Here is a 19,337-nt window from a genome sequence, read left to right as displayed (position 1 = left end):
GCAGAAGCAAGCTACTTCTTGAAATGCATCACACTGTGTCAAATGTGCACTTCTCATGCTGTGTTTCCTTGGTGGAATGAAGCTGTGAAGTCTAAAATACATTCTTCTGGACAGTGTTTTGTGAGGACCTGTGGATAAAGTATTACGTAGTAAAGTAATTTTTCACACTACTTGCTCTTACTTGCTTTGAAAAAGCAGGGAGTCTTCTATGCCATTGCTTTTGAGGAGGAGTGCATGAATCACCGAAGAGCAGGCAGCAAGATATTTCCCCAGGAAAAGTTAGCTTTTTTTTTTTTTTTTTTATTTCTTTGTCCCTATGCAATGTTCATTGCGTATCCACAGTTGGAAGCAGCATCCGTCGAGAAGGCTGTCAGTCTGGTGGGAGCAGAGAGCCCGGAGCCTGTGAGCAGGCTCGCACTTTGGCTGAGGCTAGATTTCCGACTAATAGGGAAGATGACTGGTGAGCAAAGTTTGAACCACTCATTCTGAGTGGGTGTTTAAGCTTTTAAAAAGCCAGTGTGTTAGTAATATTTTCTCTGCTGACCATTCCATGCCTGGGTAACAGTTTTTATGGGACTGCTGTGCTTATCTGAGGAAATGTGTGTTGATCTCCAGAGCCATGAGGTTCTTCCTTAAGAGTTCTTTTTTTTTTTTTTTTTTCTTTCAGGTGTTTCTTGAACTCTTCCGTGTGTCACACAACCGTTGTGTTTTGGTATATCCTGCTTTAACTCCTGGCCGAAAATCTGCCAACAGCCAAAAATGACTTGAGTTGAAGACCTACTGTTTTGTCCAACAGGTAGTATTTGGTAGTTGGTGGCTTCTAATAAATCATAGCTTAGCATGGCTTGCTTTCAGCAACTTGTCCGAGGAGGGAGTTGTCACTAGTGCCTTGACTTGAGGCATGGTCTGCATGCATGTATCTGCTTCCCAAGGCGCGCCGGGAGGCAGTTTGTGTGAAACGGTTTCACTGGAGAACATGGCTTTGTAGGAGAGGCGTGAAGACAGAAACACCTGAAGGCCATCTGAAATGTTTTCTGTTGCCAGTGTTTTTCCATGCCAGAAAAACAAATGCTGGGCGTGTGTCGCTCTCGAGGTGTTTGTGCCTCAGCACGTTTCCTACACTGGCCTTTTGTGCTACCTCGGCTAAATGCTCCTGCCACTGACGTGCCCTCTTTTATTACATGTGATGAGAGCTGGAGGTGGCTGTTTATATGAGGTAGTGCATAAGAGGACAGGCAGTGCTGTACAACAGGGTCTGGCTTTACTTTCTGTGGGGCTGACATACATAGAATAACATCTATCAAAGGACATGTATGAACCCACACATGCTGTGGATTAATTTGCTCCCTGCAGCTGTTTAGTGAGGTCTCACACTGAGAGTACACTCAGCCCACTGCAGATTTGCAGAAGTTTCCTACGTAGTCACCAGATGTGTCAGTGTTGGGCTGGTGAGACTGCTGGTGTTCGTGAACTCTCAGTTTTTTTCCACAGTAATGTGCCTCATTATGTGTTTTGTTAGTGTTCAGGCCTGTGGTCAAGTGGAAGCTCAGTTTTGGAAATGCCACTGGTGGGATTTGGATATTGACTGGCTGGGATGGGAAGGGAAGCCAATACAAGTCTGTTCATTTGATTTTTGAGGTGGTGGACTTTGAAATGAGATCTTCACAGAGACTGAAATGCTAAAATTGCCCCTCTGTTCTCTTTCTCCCCTCCTATTGCCTGCACACTTCTGCTTATAACTTTATACATAGACATGCATGTGCACGCCCCTTGACTGAGATGTGTTCCTCTCTCCCAGGACCAGCTTCCTGCTCTGTGTTAGTTGTCCCATTTGGATGCAACGTACACTATGGTTCACATCAATGTGTTGAAAAAAATTATGTGTGTTCTTGTGGTGATTCTGATAGCTCTGACAGTTTGCCTTTGGAAAGAGACAAGAGGAAGCTACTATGTTCCTTTCAAGACTGAGAACGATGATTCACAGATTCACAGGACTTCAGAAAAGTGGAACCTACTTAAATCACAGGACCTTGTCCATGAAGCAGCTGGTGGAATGGGTCAGATGCCTAAAACTTTGCTCAGTAATGAAAATAAAGGCAGCATCTCTGGAACAGTGGAAAAGTCCAAGAAAGCATCAGACTATGTGAAGGTATGGGATAAGGACAGCTCATCGCGAAATCTTATACCCAGGCTGCAGAAGGTCAGAAAAAACTACCTGTCCATGAACAAGTACAATGTGACCTACAGTGGGAAGAGGAACACTGCTAAACTCAGCCCAGAGCAGCTGCTGTGCCAGCTACGGGACAGGGTGAATGTGTCCATGATACATGGATCAGATGGTCCATTTAATACATCCGAATGGCTGCGATACCTGCCGGAGAAAAGCCTCAATGAAACAGTGGGCCGCCTGGGTCGCTGTGCTGTCGTGTCCTCAGCGGGGTCTCTGAAATCATCTCATTTGGGACCTGAGATAGGTTGGTATTTTTCTACAAGGATAAAGTCATCGATACTGTTTTATAACTTGCATTGAACAGACGGGACCTAGTGGCACATTCTTACTCTGCTGTAGTCACAGGGGTATTTAAAATAAATTGAAATATTTTACGTACAATTCGGCTATAGTGAGTGAACATTTCAGCATAGGAGAAGATGGGAATGATGATGAGATATGCTTCTCCTCTCTTGAGTGTTTACACTGCACAGTATAGGCTTCATTACGACACTCTAGCTGACAGTGCCTGTGAGCATTAGACCTGGGACAAGCCTTGGCCATATCTGCTGTCATGAGCAACTACTGATGGCAGCAGCCATCTCTCAGTGGTAGAAATAGAAACGATTTTAATAAAGAACAGATGCAGTCTCAACTCCAGAGTCTTGTGAAGATTTGATTATGGTATAATACTGCTCTTCTTCAGAAGGAAAGCAGTAAGTAGAAATGTTTCCCCAAATGGATAAGCCCCAAGGGAGTGCAAGGGGCTGGGTTTTGTTGAGAGGACATGACTTATGTGCAGGCAGTTCCGTTCTGGCTAGACCTTTTAATTTTCGTGATCATGTTGACATCACCAGAGGGTAGAACTAATATGGATACCAGGAAGTCTTGGCACCTCAAGTGTTTGTTTCTTGAGGGAGTGTGGGATGTGTTGAGTAATGATGTGTTGAGTAATGCCAGTGTGCTCATTGTACACTCAACAGGAGCTTTTTTATCCAGAAAGACATCTACAGAGAAGGAAGTAAAAAAAAAAAAAAAAAAAAAAAAAAAAAGACAAACAACACTAAAGGGGGAAATAAAGACACAGCCCTGATCAATCTGCTCTAGTTGACCAAGTGTTGGGCAGAGAGGCTGGAGATAGGCAGTCTTCAGAGGTCCCTTCCAACCTCAGTGACTCTAATTGTTGCTCACGGCTTTTGAGAAGTGACACTGCCTCACTGAGCCACAAGGCAGTGGCTCAGTTTGGGTGGCCTGGCAAATGATGGTCTATGCTGTGCTGTCTTCTTGATACGTTAGGAAGTAGGAGGCCGTGTTTATCTGAAGTTAATGCAATAATTCATAAATGCTGAAGCATCAGTCTTATAGTGTGGATTATAAAGAGGTGTGTTTTGATACTAAAGCTTAAAGAAAGCAGCATGCAGGGAAACCAGCTCTCCAGCCTTCAGCTCTGGGTTTTGTGCTTGACAGAAAATTCACCTGTGCCTGCAGTTCACTGAGCTTTCTTCACTGCTTGTTATTTGAGGCTCAGTTAAGATTCACACTCTGCTAAACTGACTGCAGGAGTTTTAAAGCCTGTGGTTGTCTCTCCTGTGGAAATTGTTTGCAAGCATCAGTGTGTTCATAGGCTATCAGCTGGATCGGGTCCCCTTGGCCTGTACTAAGCTGGAAGTAGCCTTCATCCTTTGAAACAAGGAGACGGATAGCACTTTGATGCATTATTCATGAACAACCTAGGGAAAGCCTTCAGAATTGTAGTCCCAAGCTGCTAGGATGGGGCTGAATGGTCTGAAGTGTGTTAAAATGTGCTGAAGGAAGCAATGAAAAAGGCATTGTCAGTGTTAACCAAGGTAGCATTGCCTCCTGCTACAAATCATGGTTGACAGGTGGTTGATGGAATTGTTTCCACCTCCTAACGAACATTTGAGGCCAGGCAGGTCAATGCCTGGGAAGTCAGACGTGGCTTTTTCTTTGAGCACCTCCCTGAGCTTGTTTAGGTGCCTCCTCAAGTTCAGTCCCTGAATGTTTCTACAGAGGTGACCTGATCTCTTGTTTAACACTCTCCTCTGACCCAGCTGGCTTGTTTCCAGTGGTGTCCGTGTTAGGCTCCTGCATGTCAATAGAATGGCTCCTTTCTCCCTAACGAGACCCCTCGAGAGCCGAGGACGTTATAGCGGCATGTTGTACCTCGGTCGCACTGCTGCGACCGCATCGGGTGTGGAAAGCAATGTCATTGTGCCCGCAGTCAGTCTCCTCCTCTGCCCACCAGCTGCGGCACCAGGCTCTTCCAAGTCAGCGGGGATGAATTCTGGAGAGCTCACTGTGTAATGTGCCATTCACCCTGCTGGTGCCCCAGGCTAGCGTGCTTCCTGCTTCAGTCACAGACCTGAACCCTTCCGCTTAGGCAGTCATCTCTGCTAATGGTTCTGCACAGTTTTGGGTGCTTGGAGCCTGCTCTCACCGCAGCTCCTTCAGCTGGGCAGTGTGAATATTGAAGGATGCAGGAGTGTGTGCGTAGTTTTTCCCTGACACGCGGCGGTGTAGGAAAAGCCATGGTTTGGTTGAAGGAAGGTGCCAAAAAGAAACTAAATCTGACATACCTAAAATGAAGCGTTTTCTTAGAGGCTTGGAGGAGCACAAGGGGCTGATCAAGTATCATTCCTTCAGTGACCAGGATACGCTTGTTCTGTGCAATCACATCGAGACAGCAAAAGAGCAGCCGGATGGTGTAGGGAGGTCTGGTGGATCGGAACAGGAGATCCTGGTAGACGGGCAGCTCTCGCCTTACCGGCTTCTTGGTGCGGGCGAAGGTTGCGAATTGCCAGGTTGCAGTGGTCGTGTGCCTGCAGCCAGGGCGCCGTGCTGCCCAAGGGGGTGATGCCAGCAGAGGAGAATGCAGTGAATCCCAAAGCATTTAGGAAGCCAGGCCTGTTAAATACACAATGGTGGTTTTATTTCTGCAACGTGGGAGGTACACTGGCCAACTGCTTCATTTGCCTCTGTGATCATCAGACGCATTTTTCAGGCGGGTAAACCTCCAGGCTGTGAGAGAGGACAGTGGCTCACAGTTATTTCCTAATTCTTTATTTTGCAGCCAGCTACATGGTAAATTAATTGTGCATCGGTCTGTGTCCCCGTAGTGTGTTTGGAAGGAAGAAGAGGGGAATGGAGAGACACACTACGCTCTCCTGTGCAGTGCAAATACTGCGGCTGCTCTCTGAACCTGCAAGTGAATTGTACTTTGAAAAAGTGGATTTCTAAAAGTGTATTGATCATGGAGCTAGGCTAGCAACTTCTTCCACAGCATCTGGGCTGTCACTTGCAGTAGTTCCAGGGAAACTCTCCGGCAACTAGCCAGATTGCATTAGAAGCGCGGGTGAACAACCCACTGCGCATCTCCTCGGTAACTGCCAGAGCAGCTGCCAGCTCACTGGTTTTCCTCTGTTTTCCCTTCAGACAGCCATGATGCCGTCTTGCGGTTTAATGGGGCTCCTGTCAAAGGATTTCAAGAAGACGTGGGGCAAAAGACAACAATTCGTCTCGTTAACTCCCAGGTGGGTCTGATGAATGTGCCCAGATGGACCGAGTATGCCACGACTGTGTGCTTCTCTGCTTGGGAGCTGCATGGCAGCGAGCGGCTTTCCTTCTAACAGGGGATGCTTGCAAGTCCTCTCCTCATTGCTGGAATACCTTCTGAGGTTACTGCAGTTAAATTACCAGGTGCTAGCAAATGCCTGCTTGCATTCTACTGTAAGACCAAGGTAATTTGATTTCTAGCTTGGCTCTTCCTGCGTGCACAAAGCCCAGCTGCACGCTTGCTGTTGAGAATTGGGAATGTGAGGCACAAGTGTCACTGTAGCTAAGAAAAGACCAATGTGCATGAAGCCACAGTCGTGCCTGCCCCAGAGATGGGTATGAAGAACAAAGGAAGTCTGTATGGTTTTAAAAAAAAAAAAGAAAAAACCAGTACTTTTTCTGCCCAGAGATAATGCAGATAATGCATTAGTGATGTTGTTAAATGGCTGAAGATATATGGCAAAGGACATACCTTTAAAGCTGTAGCTGCACACAGCCTGGTGTGAGCCGGGGTCCCAGGGCTTCATGGTAGAGCACAACAGAAGGTGCCTTGTAATGCAGGGCATCCCTGATGGAGTGCAGTTCTCCGTGGTGCTTTGAGAGCTCTTCTTCAATATGAGGCTGTCTCTGTGCTAATCTTTCTTTGGACATCAGTAGACTTTGAAGCAGATGCCCAGTGTTTAAGAGCCATGTTTAGTGATGCAGCAGCAGGGTATGTAAGCCCCCTGTTGAGGAGCAGAGCGAGACCCATAGCAGAGACCGTTGTTGCTCTGGGTGCCCTTAGGAGCGTTTGCACTGTGCTTCCATATAACTGCTGCACCTAATGTTTGTCCACTTCTTTTGGGGAGAATTTTCAAGAGTAGATGTGCAGAGAGAAGAGGAAATCACAGTGTGCTGGTGAGAGAAATAAATACAAAATTGTGCCCAGAGACCTGGTGCAGCATAGCAGTGCGGTGGGGGCACTGCCTGACCCAGGAGGGGGGACAGAGGTGATGGGGACATGAGGGGCTGAGCGGGGTAGAGACGAGGGGCTGGCACTTGGCGTTGGTGCTCCAGGACCAAAGAGGCACCTTCCTGCTGTCGTCCCAGCACTGAGCTCTGTAGGCCTGCTGTTTCCTCACCTGCTCCTGCAAGATGTGCCACAGCAGGAGCCTGGCCATGCTTTTCGAAGGGCGGACGTGGAGCCAATGGCTGGCTAACTTCCAGCCGGTTTCCCTGGTTCATTTTAGGTGTCTTCAAATATATTCCTGCTTCTTGCACAAATGCTGTTGCCATCTCTCAGCTCTTGGGTCACCGTCTGCCCGGGTGGCTGTGCTCTGTTCTGCTGCTTGCTGCCTCTCGGTTCCCCTGTGCTAAAACAGCTCTCAGACGCGGGGCACGTCCTTGCTCAGCCAGTCCTTTTTTAGCAGACACATCTGGCTGCTGACATCCTTCCTCAGCCCTGTTTGACCTCTCCGTGTTTTATCGTTTCCTTTTGGGTGTGTTTTACAATATCAGACCGCTTAAGAAGACTCTCTCTGGAGAATGTGCCCATTGCCACCCTCACGGTGATAAGAAGTCGTTAATCAGTGAAAACATGTGCGTGACCTGGGTGATCCCAGGCGTAGCTGCACAGGGAGGAGGGCGGCAGCCTGACTGTAGAGGTGTGATATATAGATGTAGCTGCATCCTTACGCTCCATGGAGATGTGCCTGCAGCCGTGGTTGGCGTTTTCCACCTGCCACCATTCCCTCTAAATGGAGATACCAGCTTAGAAAACTTCAATTACAGGGCGAGCAAAACTGTTGCGATTTCTAGAGGCTGAAGTTACCTCGAAGTGCGCTGTCGGTCTAGCTGCTGCCCAGGGCAAAAGATGCAAGTTCCTCCATGGGAGGCATCTCCCTTCGGGAGTTTCTAAGCCAAACTGTGAGCTGGGGGCAGCCCTAGTCACAGCCCATGTAATCTTCGGGGATAAGTGGACTGGGAACTGTTTTTCTTCATATTAACGGCCTTGTTTGGGGATCACCTGGTTCCGTTTCGCTTCCAGCTTGCAGAGGTTGTTTAATAATTGTTTGAATATATTTTCTGCAATAAGCAAAACCAAACTGATTGGGGAACAGTACCCAATTGGTAGTTTGCTCACTAGTCTCTAGGACATATCTGGGGCTGGGTGGTTTTAAAAGCAGGGTGGGGTATCTTGTACCTCTGTTAAAAAGGGGAAGATTAACGGATTGATGTCAGTGGGGGGGAGAAATTTGGGATCTTCGGATCTGGGGATAGGCTTGTAGGTCCACAAGCTTCATGGTTGTTCTAAATAAAGAAGTCCTTTAATATTACCTTGCTTATTTTCTCAGACCTTCACTGTTTCATCAGTACTGCTTCCTTTAATGGCATGTTTTCCTGCAGTCTTATGCAAAGCATCAATTTGTGCTGGGAAAGGACTTGCATCTTACAAAAATAAGGGCTGAGGACTCTGGGGGGGGAATGCCAATGTCGTTATGTAGGACACGATTCCTTTCTGCAGAGCTGGCCAAGGAGCAGAGCACCTCGCTCCTCCCAGCCCTTGTTTACAGTTCTTCTTGGCTGGCTTCTCATTGCAAGGGAGAGCACTGCTTTGGCTGCGTTTGCTGTTATTGGCACTAATGAGTCTGCAGGGAGGAGAAGGAAGGAGATAGCACATCAGTGGAATGAAGTAAGGTGGTGATGGAAAAGAGGGAGCATGTTTAGATTGTGGGGCAGTGACTGCGATAGCTGGAGGGAAGGAACTTGTTTTGTTATGGTCAATTGTACCAGGAAGACAGGTGCTGTATTAACAAGGTACGTGCTAAACAACAAGCTGGCTAAATAACAAATCTAGCTAGGAAATCAGTAGTCAAGTAACCTAGTAAAACCTAGTCAAGTAACTAGGATCAAAAGGCTGAGCAGGACAATTCATGTAGCAATTTAAATGACATTTAAGTACTTGGAAAGAATCAGCCCCTCTGTTAAGCAGAACAGATAGGTATCTAGGGAGCCAGATTCCTCCAGTGAACTATTTAAATGACCGACAGGAACTAACACTGCCAAGAACCAGCTCCGTGGTGTAGGGAAGGAAATGGCAAAAGCTCTGTGGCAGTGGAGATGCTGCCTACCTGACTTTTTACACCTTTGCTTTTGTGCCTCTGGGCAGCTCTTCGGAGATGGGTGTGCTTCTGCAAGCTTGTATGGTTGTGCTTGGCCCACCTTTGCTTCCTCTGATGCTCAGTCTTTCTTGAGCCCTCCTTCCACGTGTTTCACAGTAGTTGTTGTATTTTTTTTCTTTCCCCTGGAAAAGTTCCTGGAAGATTTCCAGCCTTTTGATAGAAATGCTGAAATGAAAATGAACCGCCCAGGTTCCTTGCCCTGGTTCTGCCCTGTGTGGGGCTGCATCCCGCCCTTGCCAGGTGGAAGGAGGAAGGACAGCTAGCGCCTGCCGCCGCGCTCTCCCTGCCAACCTCTGGCGTTGCCAGAGCGCTCGGAGCCCTGCGCTCCGGTATGGAGGCGTGCTGCTAGCCAGTGACCCAGATCCTGCCGCTGCTGCAAGGAAATGAGGCCGTGCAGCACACGTGGTCGAGGGCAAAGCCTAATCCACTGGAGCTGAGACCAGATGAAAGGAAGCCCTTTTTGCTTTTCAAGTAACTGATGGGCTGGCCAGTGTCCGTGTGTGCTGGTTAATGGGGATGGTCAGGAAAACGGGTTGCTGCTGGAGGCAGCCTGGATGCTTAAGGATAAACTGAGTAGACCTTAATCAGATCCTTGGAGAACATGGGGACAAATAGGAGCTGATTTTTATGAAATAGCTTCTCTGGGACATAGCTTGTAAAGATCTGCAGATGTGCGTTATGCTTGCATGTAGGGAGGGCAGAAGGTCAGCTCCTGTCCTCGGACACCACTTGCTTTCTGCTGCAAACCTGTGTTAGCGCTGGCTGTCAGGATCTGTGCCGGTCGCGTCTGAGTTGTTGAGGGAGTTGTGTCCTCACCTTCGTCCCGTGGGGCACGCTCACTAACTGCTGGTGGGGTGGCTGTGGCTCTGCTCAAGGAGGCCTTACTGCTTAGCCTCCTGCTGGTGCTGGCAGCGGTCTGTGTGTCACTGTGGTGTGTTTGTTGTTGTCATTCAAGCTTGTCACCGTTGAGCAGCAGCAGTTCCTGAGGGATGCACTATATAACACTGGAATCTTAATTATCTGGGATCCAGCACCGTATCATGCAGAAATTCATGAGGTAAGGCTGAGTTTTCTCTAAATAAAATCAGATGTAAATGCTTTGAAGTGCAACTGTTAACTCACTTCCTCCTAGTGTGGGCAACCACTCATTTTAAGGCCGTTCTTGTTCCCCCCCTTCATTGTCATGGCTGTATCCATACCTACGAGAGTATCTCATGCAGCTCTGTTCCGAGGGGAGCATTTGCCTGTTCCCAGTCCCTGTGCAGGGCTTCAGGCTGGGTGTAACAGGTCACTACGTTGACTGTCTCATGGGCTGATGCCACCAGCAGGAGACCACCAGTGGCTGCAGCCGTTGCAACCTCCCTGCGGAGGGATGATCTCTCTCTGTTGGTTGCCGTAAGGTTTGTTGATGAGAGATGCTTGGGTATTTAGAGGCACCAGTCAGACATAAGAGATACTTGATGCAGTATGATTGGATTAGAAAACCCTCTGAAGATCTTAGCAAATGTCACCTCTCTGTGTAAGCTAGATTTTCAGTTGTGGGTGTTGCAATCCCTTTAGCATTCGCTTTGCTTTTTGAGCACAAAAGGGGGCTATTTGATAAGCAATGAGCTTTGGAGGCTCCGGGTGAAGCAGGTAGGAGTGAATAATCCATTTTTTACTTTTGTTTTAAGCCCTGTCCGTAGCTGAGAGTTTTTTGCCCCTCTTTGCTCTGGACTGGATTTCTTATTTTCTCACCAATGTTTATTCTTTTGCCTAGTCCCACCTCTCCAGGAGATGCAAGGGTGTATGTACAGCCTGGTTATGAGTCAGTGAAAGCAGGATGGGGTATTTTTAGTGTAAAAAAATCTATCAAAAAGACTTTAAGAAAACAGAGTATTCATAAATATTTTTATTGAAAGTGGAAGTATCAAGATGCAAAATCAGCTCGTACTGTTTGAGATGGCTGTGCTGAGGACACTTGCCTGCGGCATGGGATGCTTTGTACTCCAGTGTGGAGAGGGGTAGGGGTCTGTGTTGCTTAAGGCAGACTTCCCAACCTCATCAGCTATTGGGGTTTTCTGTCCGTTATGTGAAAGAATGTGCTAGTAATAAATCTGACTTCTTGCTTCTGTTTTCCAGTGGTACAGAAAACCAGACTACAAGTTTTTTGAAGCCTACAAGTTGTATCGTATTAGACATCCAGAGCAGCCTTTCTATATCCTGAATCCGAAAATGCAGTGGCAACTCTGGGATATTATTCAGGAGAATTCTCTGGAGCATATTCAGCCTAACCCCCCATCTTCTGGAACACTTGGTGAGATAACTGCCTTCTAAACTTCATGTTCAGTTTGCAGAAACTCTTCAGCATGTCCTTTTCAAAGACAGTTCTGGATTTACATTGTTCAAAGACTTATCAGGCTCAAAAGCGTGATTGTTTTATGCCAGAACTAAAGCACCCTGTCTTGAAAGTACCAGCTTGGTTGTGTTAAAATAAGCAGTTTGCAGCACACTTCTGGAACATCAGTTCTAAGCATGGCCTGGTTCCATGTGGAAACAGGAGAGTAGATTGCAACGTTGAGACATTCTCTAAGATTTCTGGCTCCTAAAGTCAAAGCAGTGCAACTTCACAGCGGGCTGAGAGGAAGGCTATGGCTCCTGCAGGCTCAGATCTTGTCAGACAAATTAATGTATTTATATAGATGAAGTCTAAGCGGTTACCTATTTTATTTGTGGAAAAAAAAATTATAGCTAAAGTCTTAATGGGGTGCTGGGGATGGTTAGGCTGAATTGTTGCCCCGAAAAGTTCAGTGATGCTTCCCCCTTATTCAGCATGCTAAGGTCTTATTTGTTTGCATGCTAAATCCAGGTTTCCATTAAAGAGACACTTACTTTCTGCTGTTGCAAAGCTTTTTCTTCTTATTGGAGAGCAAATCTCACAACCATGTGAATAAAAAGGAGTGAACTTCTTAGGATCCCACAACTATGTTGAAGTCACAGCACAGAAATATTGTCTTGTTCCCCCCGTGGACGTCAATCTGCTGCACTTCAGCCACTCCTGCCTCTACTCCTGTCTTTGCCAAGGAGCAGGCGTCCTTTAAATCCATGTAAACATGGGTCACTTTTATTTCTGCCAGCTAAAGCCTATTTTTCTTCCACAACCTTGCCCTTGTCCTGTACCTATTACATCATTGTCGGGATATGTGCGAGACAGTTGCATAAGAATACAGTCAGTGGCTTCAGGGGCAAAAGCTTTTTAACATTAGGTGCTGTCCCACTTCAGACAGCAAATTCCTCTGTGGCTTAGCTTTGGCCAAGTTGTCTGCTTAGTAAAACAAGTAACCTCACCAGGCACAGGGGAGCACAGACATGCTCCAGTTTGCAGCTCCAGGTTTCTTGGAAGGGTCAGTGTAAATGAAAATTGTCATTTGGAAAGGTGGATAAAAATCTTTCTAAAATGTAACTTATTTAACAAGTGCTTTCACAGATGGGTTCTCCTAACGTCTTGTAAACTCCTTCTTCCTCTCACCATTGCTCCCAATGTCTGAAGTCTCGGTTACTGCATGGCTTTCATCTGATAGTACACATTGCTTCTATTTCCCTAGTATACTCGTGCTATTTCTTGCACTTCTTCAGCTCAGAAAAGCAGCCAGTCACAGGATGGCTGAGGTTGGAAGGGACCTCCAGAGATCACCTAGTCCAACCCCCCTGCTCAAGCAGGGTCACTCAGAGCATGTTACACAGGATGGCATCCAGGCAGGGTTTGAATATCTCGAAAGAAGGAGACTCTACAACCTCTCTGGGCAGCCCGTTCCAGTGCTCTGTCACCTGAACCGGAAAGAAGTTCTTCCTCATACAGTGATGAAACCTCCGATGGTTCAATTTATATCCATTACCCGTTATCCTATCATTGGTCACCAGTGAGAAGAGTTTGGCCCCACCCTCTTTACATTGTCACATTGTCACAGAATCATCCAGGTTGGAAGAGACCTCCAAGATCACCTAGTCCAACCTCTGACCAAGTTCCCAAGTCCATTGTCCCCTCAGGTATTTGTAGAGGTTGATAAGATCCCTTCTCAATGTCCTCTTCTCTAGGCTAAACACTTCCAGCCTGCTTAGTCTTTCCTCATACGACAGCTGACGTTCAGCCAACTATTCACCAATACCCCCAGGTTCCTTTCTGACCAACAGCTTTCCAGCCACTCTTCCCCCAGCCTGTAGCATTACATGGGGTTGTCACACCCCAAATGCAGGACCTGGCTCTTAGCCTTGCTGAACTTCCTACAGCTGGCCTCGGATAAATATGGCTTATTTCAGCCAGATCATGTCTGTGCCTAGCACTGGCATCAATGGGCTCAAGTCATTCGTGTGCCTGTCAGAAGACACAGGAGGGCAGCACTGCTCTGTTCCGAGGAAGCTGTGTGAGCCTGTTCCTTGCCTGTGCATTTACACCAAGAGCCATCTCCAAGCAGGGTCACTTCTGTATTCTCTGCGTTAAAAAGAGGCAGATGGGAGAAGGTGAAGGAATTCTTTGTGCTTACCCAAGCAGGTTTGAGATGGGCTGTTTGGATCAGCTGAGCAGAGCACACAGCTGGCGGACACCCACGGTTCCGTGAATATCTTGGTAAACGGCAGCACTCTTAAAAAAATGTCCTTGTGGCATGACCGTCATCCTAAGCAGTCTGCTCTAACCAGGTCCATCGGATGGGGCAGAAAACAGCTCCGTCTGGCTGGATCTTTCTCCCTCTCATCCGAACTCCCGAGAAAGGAAACCCTTCCCATTGGAGTGGGATCCTTCATGCCTGACCATCAGTCTCACCAAAGTGGTTTGTGAGTTCTCTGGTTTGAAATGGGGACGTTTGTTTCTTTCCCTCCACAGGCATTCTGATCATGATGACGCTCTGTGATGAAGTGGACGTGTATGAATTTCTCCCTTCCAAACGGCAGACTGACATTTGCCACTACTACCAGAAGTTTCACGACCGTGCCTGTACCATGGGAGCTTACCACCCTCTCTTGTTTGAGAAAAACTTGGTGAAGCATATAAACCAGGGCACAGATGAGGACATTTATACTCATGGGAAAGTTACTTTGCCTGGCTTCCGAAATGTACATTGCTAGCAAATCAATTTTTAGTGTGTTTAGAACTTTATCTTGACTGTTAAAGCACTTTTTAAATCTGGGTTGTCAGATTTGTTAAGTCTAAGCACTGGTGTGTTTTGACAGCTCTTCCATGTTGCAACACTTGCTCTTAGGACTTCGTTGCATAACTTCTCCAAACCGTAAGGCAGTGCAATACATTGTGGTACATCCACACGGTATCTGCATGAGCCACTGCAATAAATTTACTCCTTGTGGAGCAAGGCTCATGCGGCTGGTGGATATCCCTGTCTTCATCTCAACTGCTGATGGTGTGTGGGAAACACAGGAGATGCTTTCTAAGCAGAGATTGCACAAGTCTGGATTAAATGCTGATAAAGTTTAGGTTGCTTCAAAGGGATTATGACAGCTGGAAACCTGGTCCATTGAGAACTAAGAAACTCACTTTAAAACTCGTTCCCATCATCCTAGATCTCCTGGGAGCAGGGCTGATTTATGGAAATACTGTCAAAGCTGGGTATTGATAAGCTAAAATCTTAGTCCAAAATATTTGATTTTACAGTTAAAATAACCATGGCAACTTCCTTTCAAACTGTAAGACTTTTGAAATCATTCAGGTGGCATTTTTGGCAAATGAAGAGGGAGGCGACTCACGATTCAGTGATTTGTGCAAGATATATTTAGACTTTTTAGTTGTTGATTTTTTTAATCATTTTACACATTTTTTTTAACATTTACTTCTCCAATATAGTGTTGTGCTTGGTACAAAAGAACCCTTATTTGAAAATCTTTTGGGGTTGATGTTCAAAGGCACAAATGGGGAAACTCACTGGAAGCTGGTACTTCTTTCCAACTCTCTGCTGGTCTACCTTTGTAATTATTGGCAAATTATTTTCTGGCATGTTTTCAGTAACAAAAATGCCACATAGCTGCTGGCCAGATGATATCCAGTTCTCTGCAAACTAACCAAGGCAATCTCATAGCGGTTTTGTGCTTTCTGAATACATGGGGAGCAGATGCATTGCCTCCATTCTTCATCAGCACTGGGGAGGGAGAGTGTGCTCTGCTTCTCATGCTAAATCCCAGGCAGAGTTGAGGAGGGCACCTTTTCCCTCCTCTTTATGAGGCAATCTCCTGTGGCGTCATGGTGGAAGTAGCAGCTCCACAATCTCTGTACTTCAGTGAGAACACCTGCTGTGTCCTTTTCCATACTAATGTATTTCACGATGTCTGTAAAGAAAGCCTTTTCTTCTCCTATTTTGAATAAATCCTGCGAAGTCGCTGGCCCATTCTTACCTTGGTGAAATCAGTGTAAGTATTGTTGTTCCTGGGACTTGGGGACTTGGGCCAGTCTTGCACCAGAGCAGGCAGAGCTGCAATGGGAACTGCTGACGTGCTCGTTCCCGGGAGCCCAGAGCTCTTGTCCAGCTCTTGGTGAGAGCGCTGCCATAGAGCCGGTGCTCTCAGGTTGAGAAGAAGCTCTAAGGCTGGCTTTCTGCACGCTGGTCTTTTGGGATGGATTGGATCTGTCACTGCTTGTGCGTTGTATGTCACTAACATATATTTGTCTGTTTGTTTGTTTTATGTTATGGTCCATACACTGTTGCCCAGGGCCACTAGGACAAGAACGTGATGAAGCACCTATGCAGTTCTGTCTTGTGAAGGATTAATTTTCTTCCTTTATGTTGAACTGTCAGGGAAAGGAGAGAGCCAGCAGGCTTTTCCCAAAGTGGCTGTCTGGGAGAGAGCCCTTGCAAGTCTCTTTCCATCTCAACTTGTAGCTTGTAACAGTCCTACCTCTGGCCCTTGGTTTAAGGGATTATTTGTCACAGTGGTTTGCCTTCTTAGTTTGTGTTTAGTTGGGATTCAACCTGCTTCTTCCTTTTTTCTTAGGCGGTTTCATTTGTTATTTCACACAACCTCATTTTCCCTCATCTTCCCTGTTGGGATGACCTTGGGCTGCATGATAGATGGATGTACCCTTGCTGTGGAAGAGCAAGTGTGCCTGAACGTGGCTCTGGGAAGTCCTTCTGGTGTTCTCATGGGGGTCTCCTGAACCAGCTTCTTCCCCTGCAAGAGAAAAAATGCCACACAGGCTCCGTGGGGTCTTTCAGAGCTCTCAGTTACTTACTGGCAATAGTGTTGCACTCGGCGTGAAATTTCAAACGTGCTAACAATTTTAGCTAGATCCAACATATAATTCATTTATACCGTAAACATTTTTATGGGAATTATGATAGAGCCTAAAATAGGCCAGTGTTAACCCTCTTTTTTTTTTTTTTGGCTGCATAGATACAAATCTAATATAAATTGCAAGTGATGACAAGTCTGGTATTTAGAAGAGCCAAGTTTACATGAGTGGGCAATAAAAGCTAGGCTGTAACAAAAGCCTTACGCCTCCTACAGTGTCTTTCTAAAGGTTTCCAGAATTTGAACAGCTTACTTCCTACCCATGTACAAAGCAGGAGGAAAGCAACACTGCTCTGACAAAACTGCATGTCTTTGTTGTTGTTGTCGTTTTGCTTTTACTAAAGAAAAAGGGGAGAAAAATCCCAGAAATTCAGATTCTGTGTACCTGAGTCAACGCACACATCCTCACCTGCCCAAGATAAGTATAGTGGTTGATTTGCAGCTAGATCTGACAAGGCTTATCTGGTTTATCAAAAAAACATGGTTAAAAAAAACACTCCCTGGAGAGAAACACAAGCCCCCTCAGCCAAATATTCCTTTTGCTTTCTGCGTGTGCACTCAAGTAAAGGTACAGCCACAACTGAGAAGAGTTATTCTTCTCTCTCGCATAACGTGAAGGTGACTCTTTCTAACCCAGCACTTTTGATGTTTGTTTTCACTTGCAAATTTTACCAATCTAGCAGGGAAACATCTTCACTTGCTTCAGGTGAGGATACAAGGCACAGCACAGAAAAATCAGATATTGTTTTGGAGTGGATTACACGTGCATGGCCATGGAGGTGTTAGATCCTAGCAAACACACCAGAAACAGTATGCCACGGAGATGGAAATGCCCTGGTGCATTTGCAGGGCAGATGAACGTAGGAAAGAGCCCGTGGACGAGTGTATAAATGTTAACTGGTGTCCTGAGAAGGGAGCTGCCCACAGCCCCGTATGCAGCATGCTGTCACCTGGAGCTAATGAGCTAACTGGGTTGTAGCAGGAGCAAGCTGTGCCTCAGCCTGCTTTGGGGGTCGCTCCAGGTGAGGAGCCTCTTTTCTCAGGGTCTGCAAGTGAGGGCTGCTCTCTGAAGAGAGGGCTTACAAGGAAGAGGACGTGCCTGTTTGTAAAATGCAGATGAAGGAAAATTGGTAAGTGGTCCTCTTAGCTCTGTTCTTGTATGCAAATATATTTTTTAAACTCAACAAGCTGCTTAGCAGCCTTTTTTTGTGAAAGGTGTGGAGAACAGGTTTGATACACAAGGCTTTGGTCATCTGGATAACATAATGGAAGGAGATTTGGTGTCTTTTGGAGTCTTTAACTCATAGATTACATTGTGTGCAGCTTGTTTGCTGTTTTCGAGCTGAGTTCGGGAGGTTTCTGTCAGGGGAATGTGTCAGAGGGCTTCAAACAGCTCTTGCTCTCTCCCTTGAAAAAGGAAGGAGCCCTCATAGGGGCCAGCCTTAACCCACCATCTTTGAAACACCCTCTCTTTATAGCCAGGCAAATCCTCCTTTTGGGGGTGCTGCTACTTATCCCCCAGGGTGCCAGCTCTGCCTCCAGCGGGGGTCTCAGGCCATCGTCCAGCCGTTACAGGAGGGGTTCTGCAACCCCCAGCTCATCGCTTGGCCACCTTCTTGCTTCGCGTGCGTGCTGCAGGCGCTACCTGCCCGCAGGCAGCGTGCACCCAGCGGCAGGACAAACGCCCGCCTGTGGGAGAGGATGAGGTGCCGCGGTGGGATGTGTGTCTCTCCACACTTGTGTGGGTTTGTAGCTGTTTGTTCTGTTGCCTAAACCTGAAATTTCGTGTGTGAGAAGGACGAAATTTCATAAGGAACGCTTCGTTTGTCAGGTCAGTGTTGGAGCTTCTCCTACATGCAACGCTCTGCTGCTAAACTCTGTTCGAGGTACAGGGAACAAAACTAATTTGGGGAGAAAACTTAAGCAGTGTGTATTTGAAAAAATCCTCTGTTCAGAGTACATTTTGAGAGGATACACAGATACTTACAAAGGCAGGAAAATGAACAGGTAAAAACTGTCCTCTAGGTTTGAGCAAAAACCTCAAATGGCTTGGAAAAATGTATGTCTAATGCAATTTTTTCCAGATAATTCTCCAAAAGCCAGAGAAGATGCAATCTTCAAGGGCATAATGCTAAATTAACCCCATCTTATTTTCTGCATGAAGTTGAGCATGTTAGCTAACATAAGGGGACACACAGTTGTGTCTTCTTACTGCAGCTGTTATTAAATTCAGAAGCCCAGAAGGAGAGGGGAGGCTGTGCTATGCAGCTAATGTGACACTGAAAACGATTTTCAGTGTGATACAAAAATAGATGGTGAGAGAGAAGGGGAGGAGCAGAGGGAGTTGACTGAAAGTGCTTTAGTTTGTTGCAAGCAACTTCTGGCAGGAGCTAGATCTCTTTAAACAGAAACAGAGACTTCCCAAAATGCAGTGAGCTTGTTTTGCTGTCTGCATGCCAGTGCTGAGCGTGCTGCCTGTTTTGAAGGTCAGCGTGGACTGAAAGCTGTATTTCTGGGAATAAAATCAGCTCGAAATGACTACGTGCCCATTCATGCAGAAATCCTGCGGTGCTCTTTTCCTGCCTGGCCCTGGAGTCCTCTACAACAACAATAGTACGGCACTTCCATGAGCCCACTCGATTTTAAACCCATGACAAAACCCTTTCAGTAGATGCCAGTGGCTGTTCTTCAGGTCAGAGAAAGTTAGACTCTTAGTCTGGGCAGCTGTAGTTTGCAGTTTCAAAGAGCTCTAAGATCTCCTATGGGTTTGTGATGACCCTGGAGTGGAAAGCGGTTTGCTGTAGGGGACCAGCAGGAGTTTACAAAATCCCTGTTGCAGACGGGCGCGGTGTAAGCACGGCAGAAACTGTCTATGGAGGGGTGAGCTTCTGTCCCCTTCAGCACGAAGAAATGGTCTGTGGTGGTATTAATCCTTCTTGTCAGTGCATGGGAACCTCAGAAGGAGGCCCATTACACCAGGATGATTGAACCGGGTTGAGCCCTTGACAGGTTCAGCCTGTAGGTCACCTTTATGACTAACCTGCCACAGTCTAAAATACAGAATATCTGAGTCCTTCTCTGGTACTGAATGAGTATGAGGAAATTCAGGGCTGTACATGGTGAAA

At 46.6% G+C, this 19,337-nt stretch overlaps 2 protein-coding genes across 15 annotated transcripts in view; both read left to right on the top strand.

Annotated features, from left to right (window-relative positions):
• Positions 1-15,328, top strand: part of ST6GAL1 (ST6 beta-galactoside alpha-2,6-sialyltransferase 1) — a 47,033-nt gene extending 31,705 nt beyond the window's left edge. For all 14 annotated transcript variants that reach the window (XM_083849349.1, XM_083849348.1, XM_083849346.1 and 11 more), the window contains 6 exons: positions 668-796; positions 1,799-2,474; positions 5,663-5,760; positions 9,899-10,000; positions 11,065-11,239; positions 13,802-15,328. In XM_083849349.1, coding sequence (XP_083705475.1) covers positions 1,850-2,474; positions 5,663-5,760; positions 9,899-10,000; positions 11,065-11,239; positions 13,802-14,043 — 1,242 coding nt within the window. In that variant the 5' untranslated portion in view covers positions 668-796; positions 1,799-1,849 and the 3' untranslated portion in view covers positions 14,044-15,328. The remainder of the gene's footprint in view (positions 1-667; positions 797-1,798; positions 2,475-5,662; positions 5,761-9,898; positions 10,001-11,064; positions 11,240-13,801) is intronic.
• A 151-nt stretch (positions 15,329-15,479) lies between these two features.
• The window catches only part of LOC310904503 (G-protein coupled receptor 35-like), a 41,824-nt gene continuing 37,966 nt past the window's right edge, over positions 15,480-19,337 (top strand). Inside the window, exon 1 of the mRNA XM_083849337.1 lies at positions 15,480-17,342. The gene's annotated coding sequence lies outside the window, so the exon portion shown is untranslated. The remainder of the gene's footprint in view (positions 17,343-19,337) is intronic.

Source organism: Anser anser, assembly GCF_964211835.1.
Source record: "Anser anser genome assembly, chromosome: 9".
Lineage (NCBI taxonomy): Eukaryota > Metazoa > Chordata > Aves > Anseriformes > Anatidae > Anser > Anser anser.
Note: the sequence above shows the minus strand (reverse complement) of the source record. Positions and strands in the feature narration are given on the sequence as shown.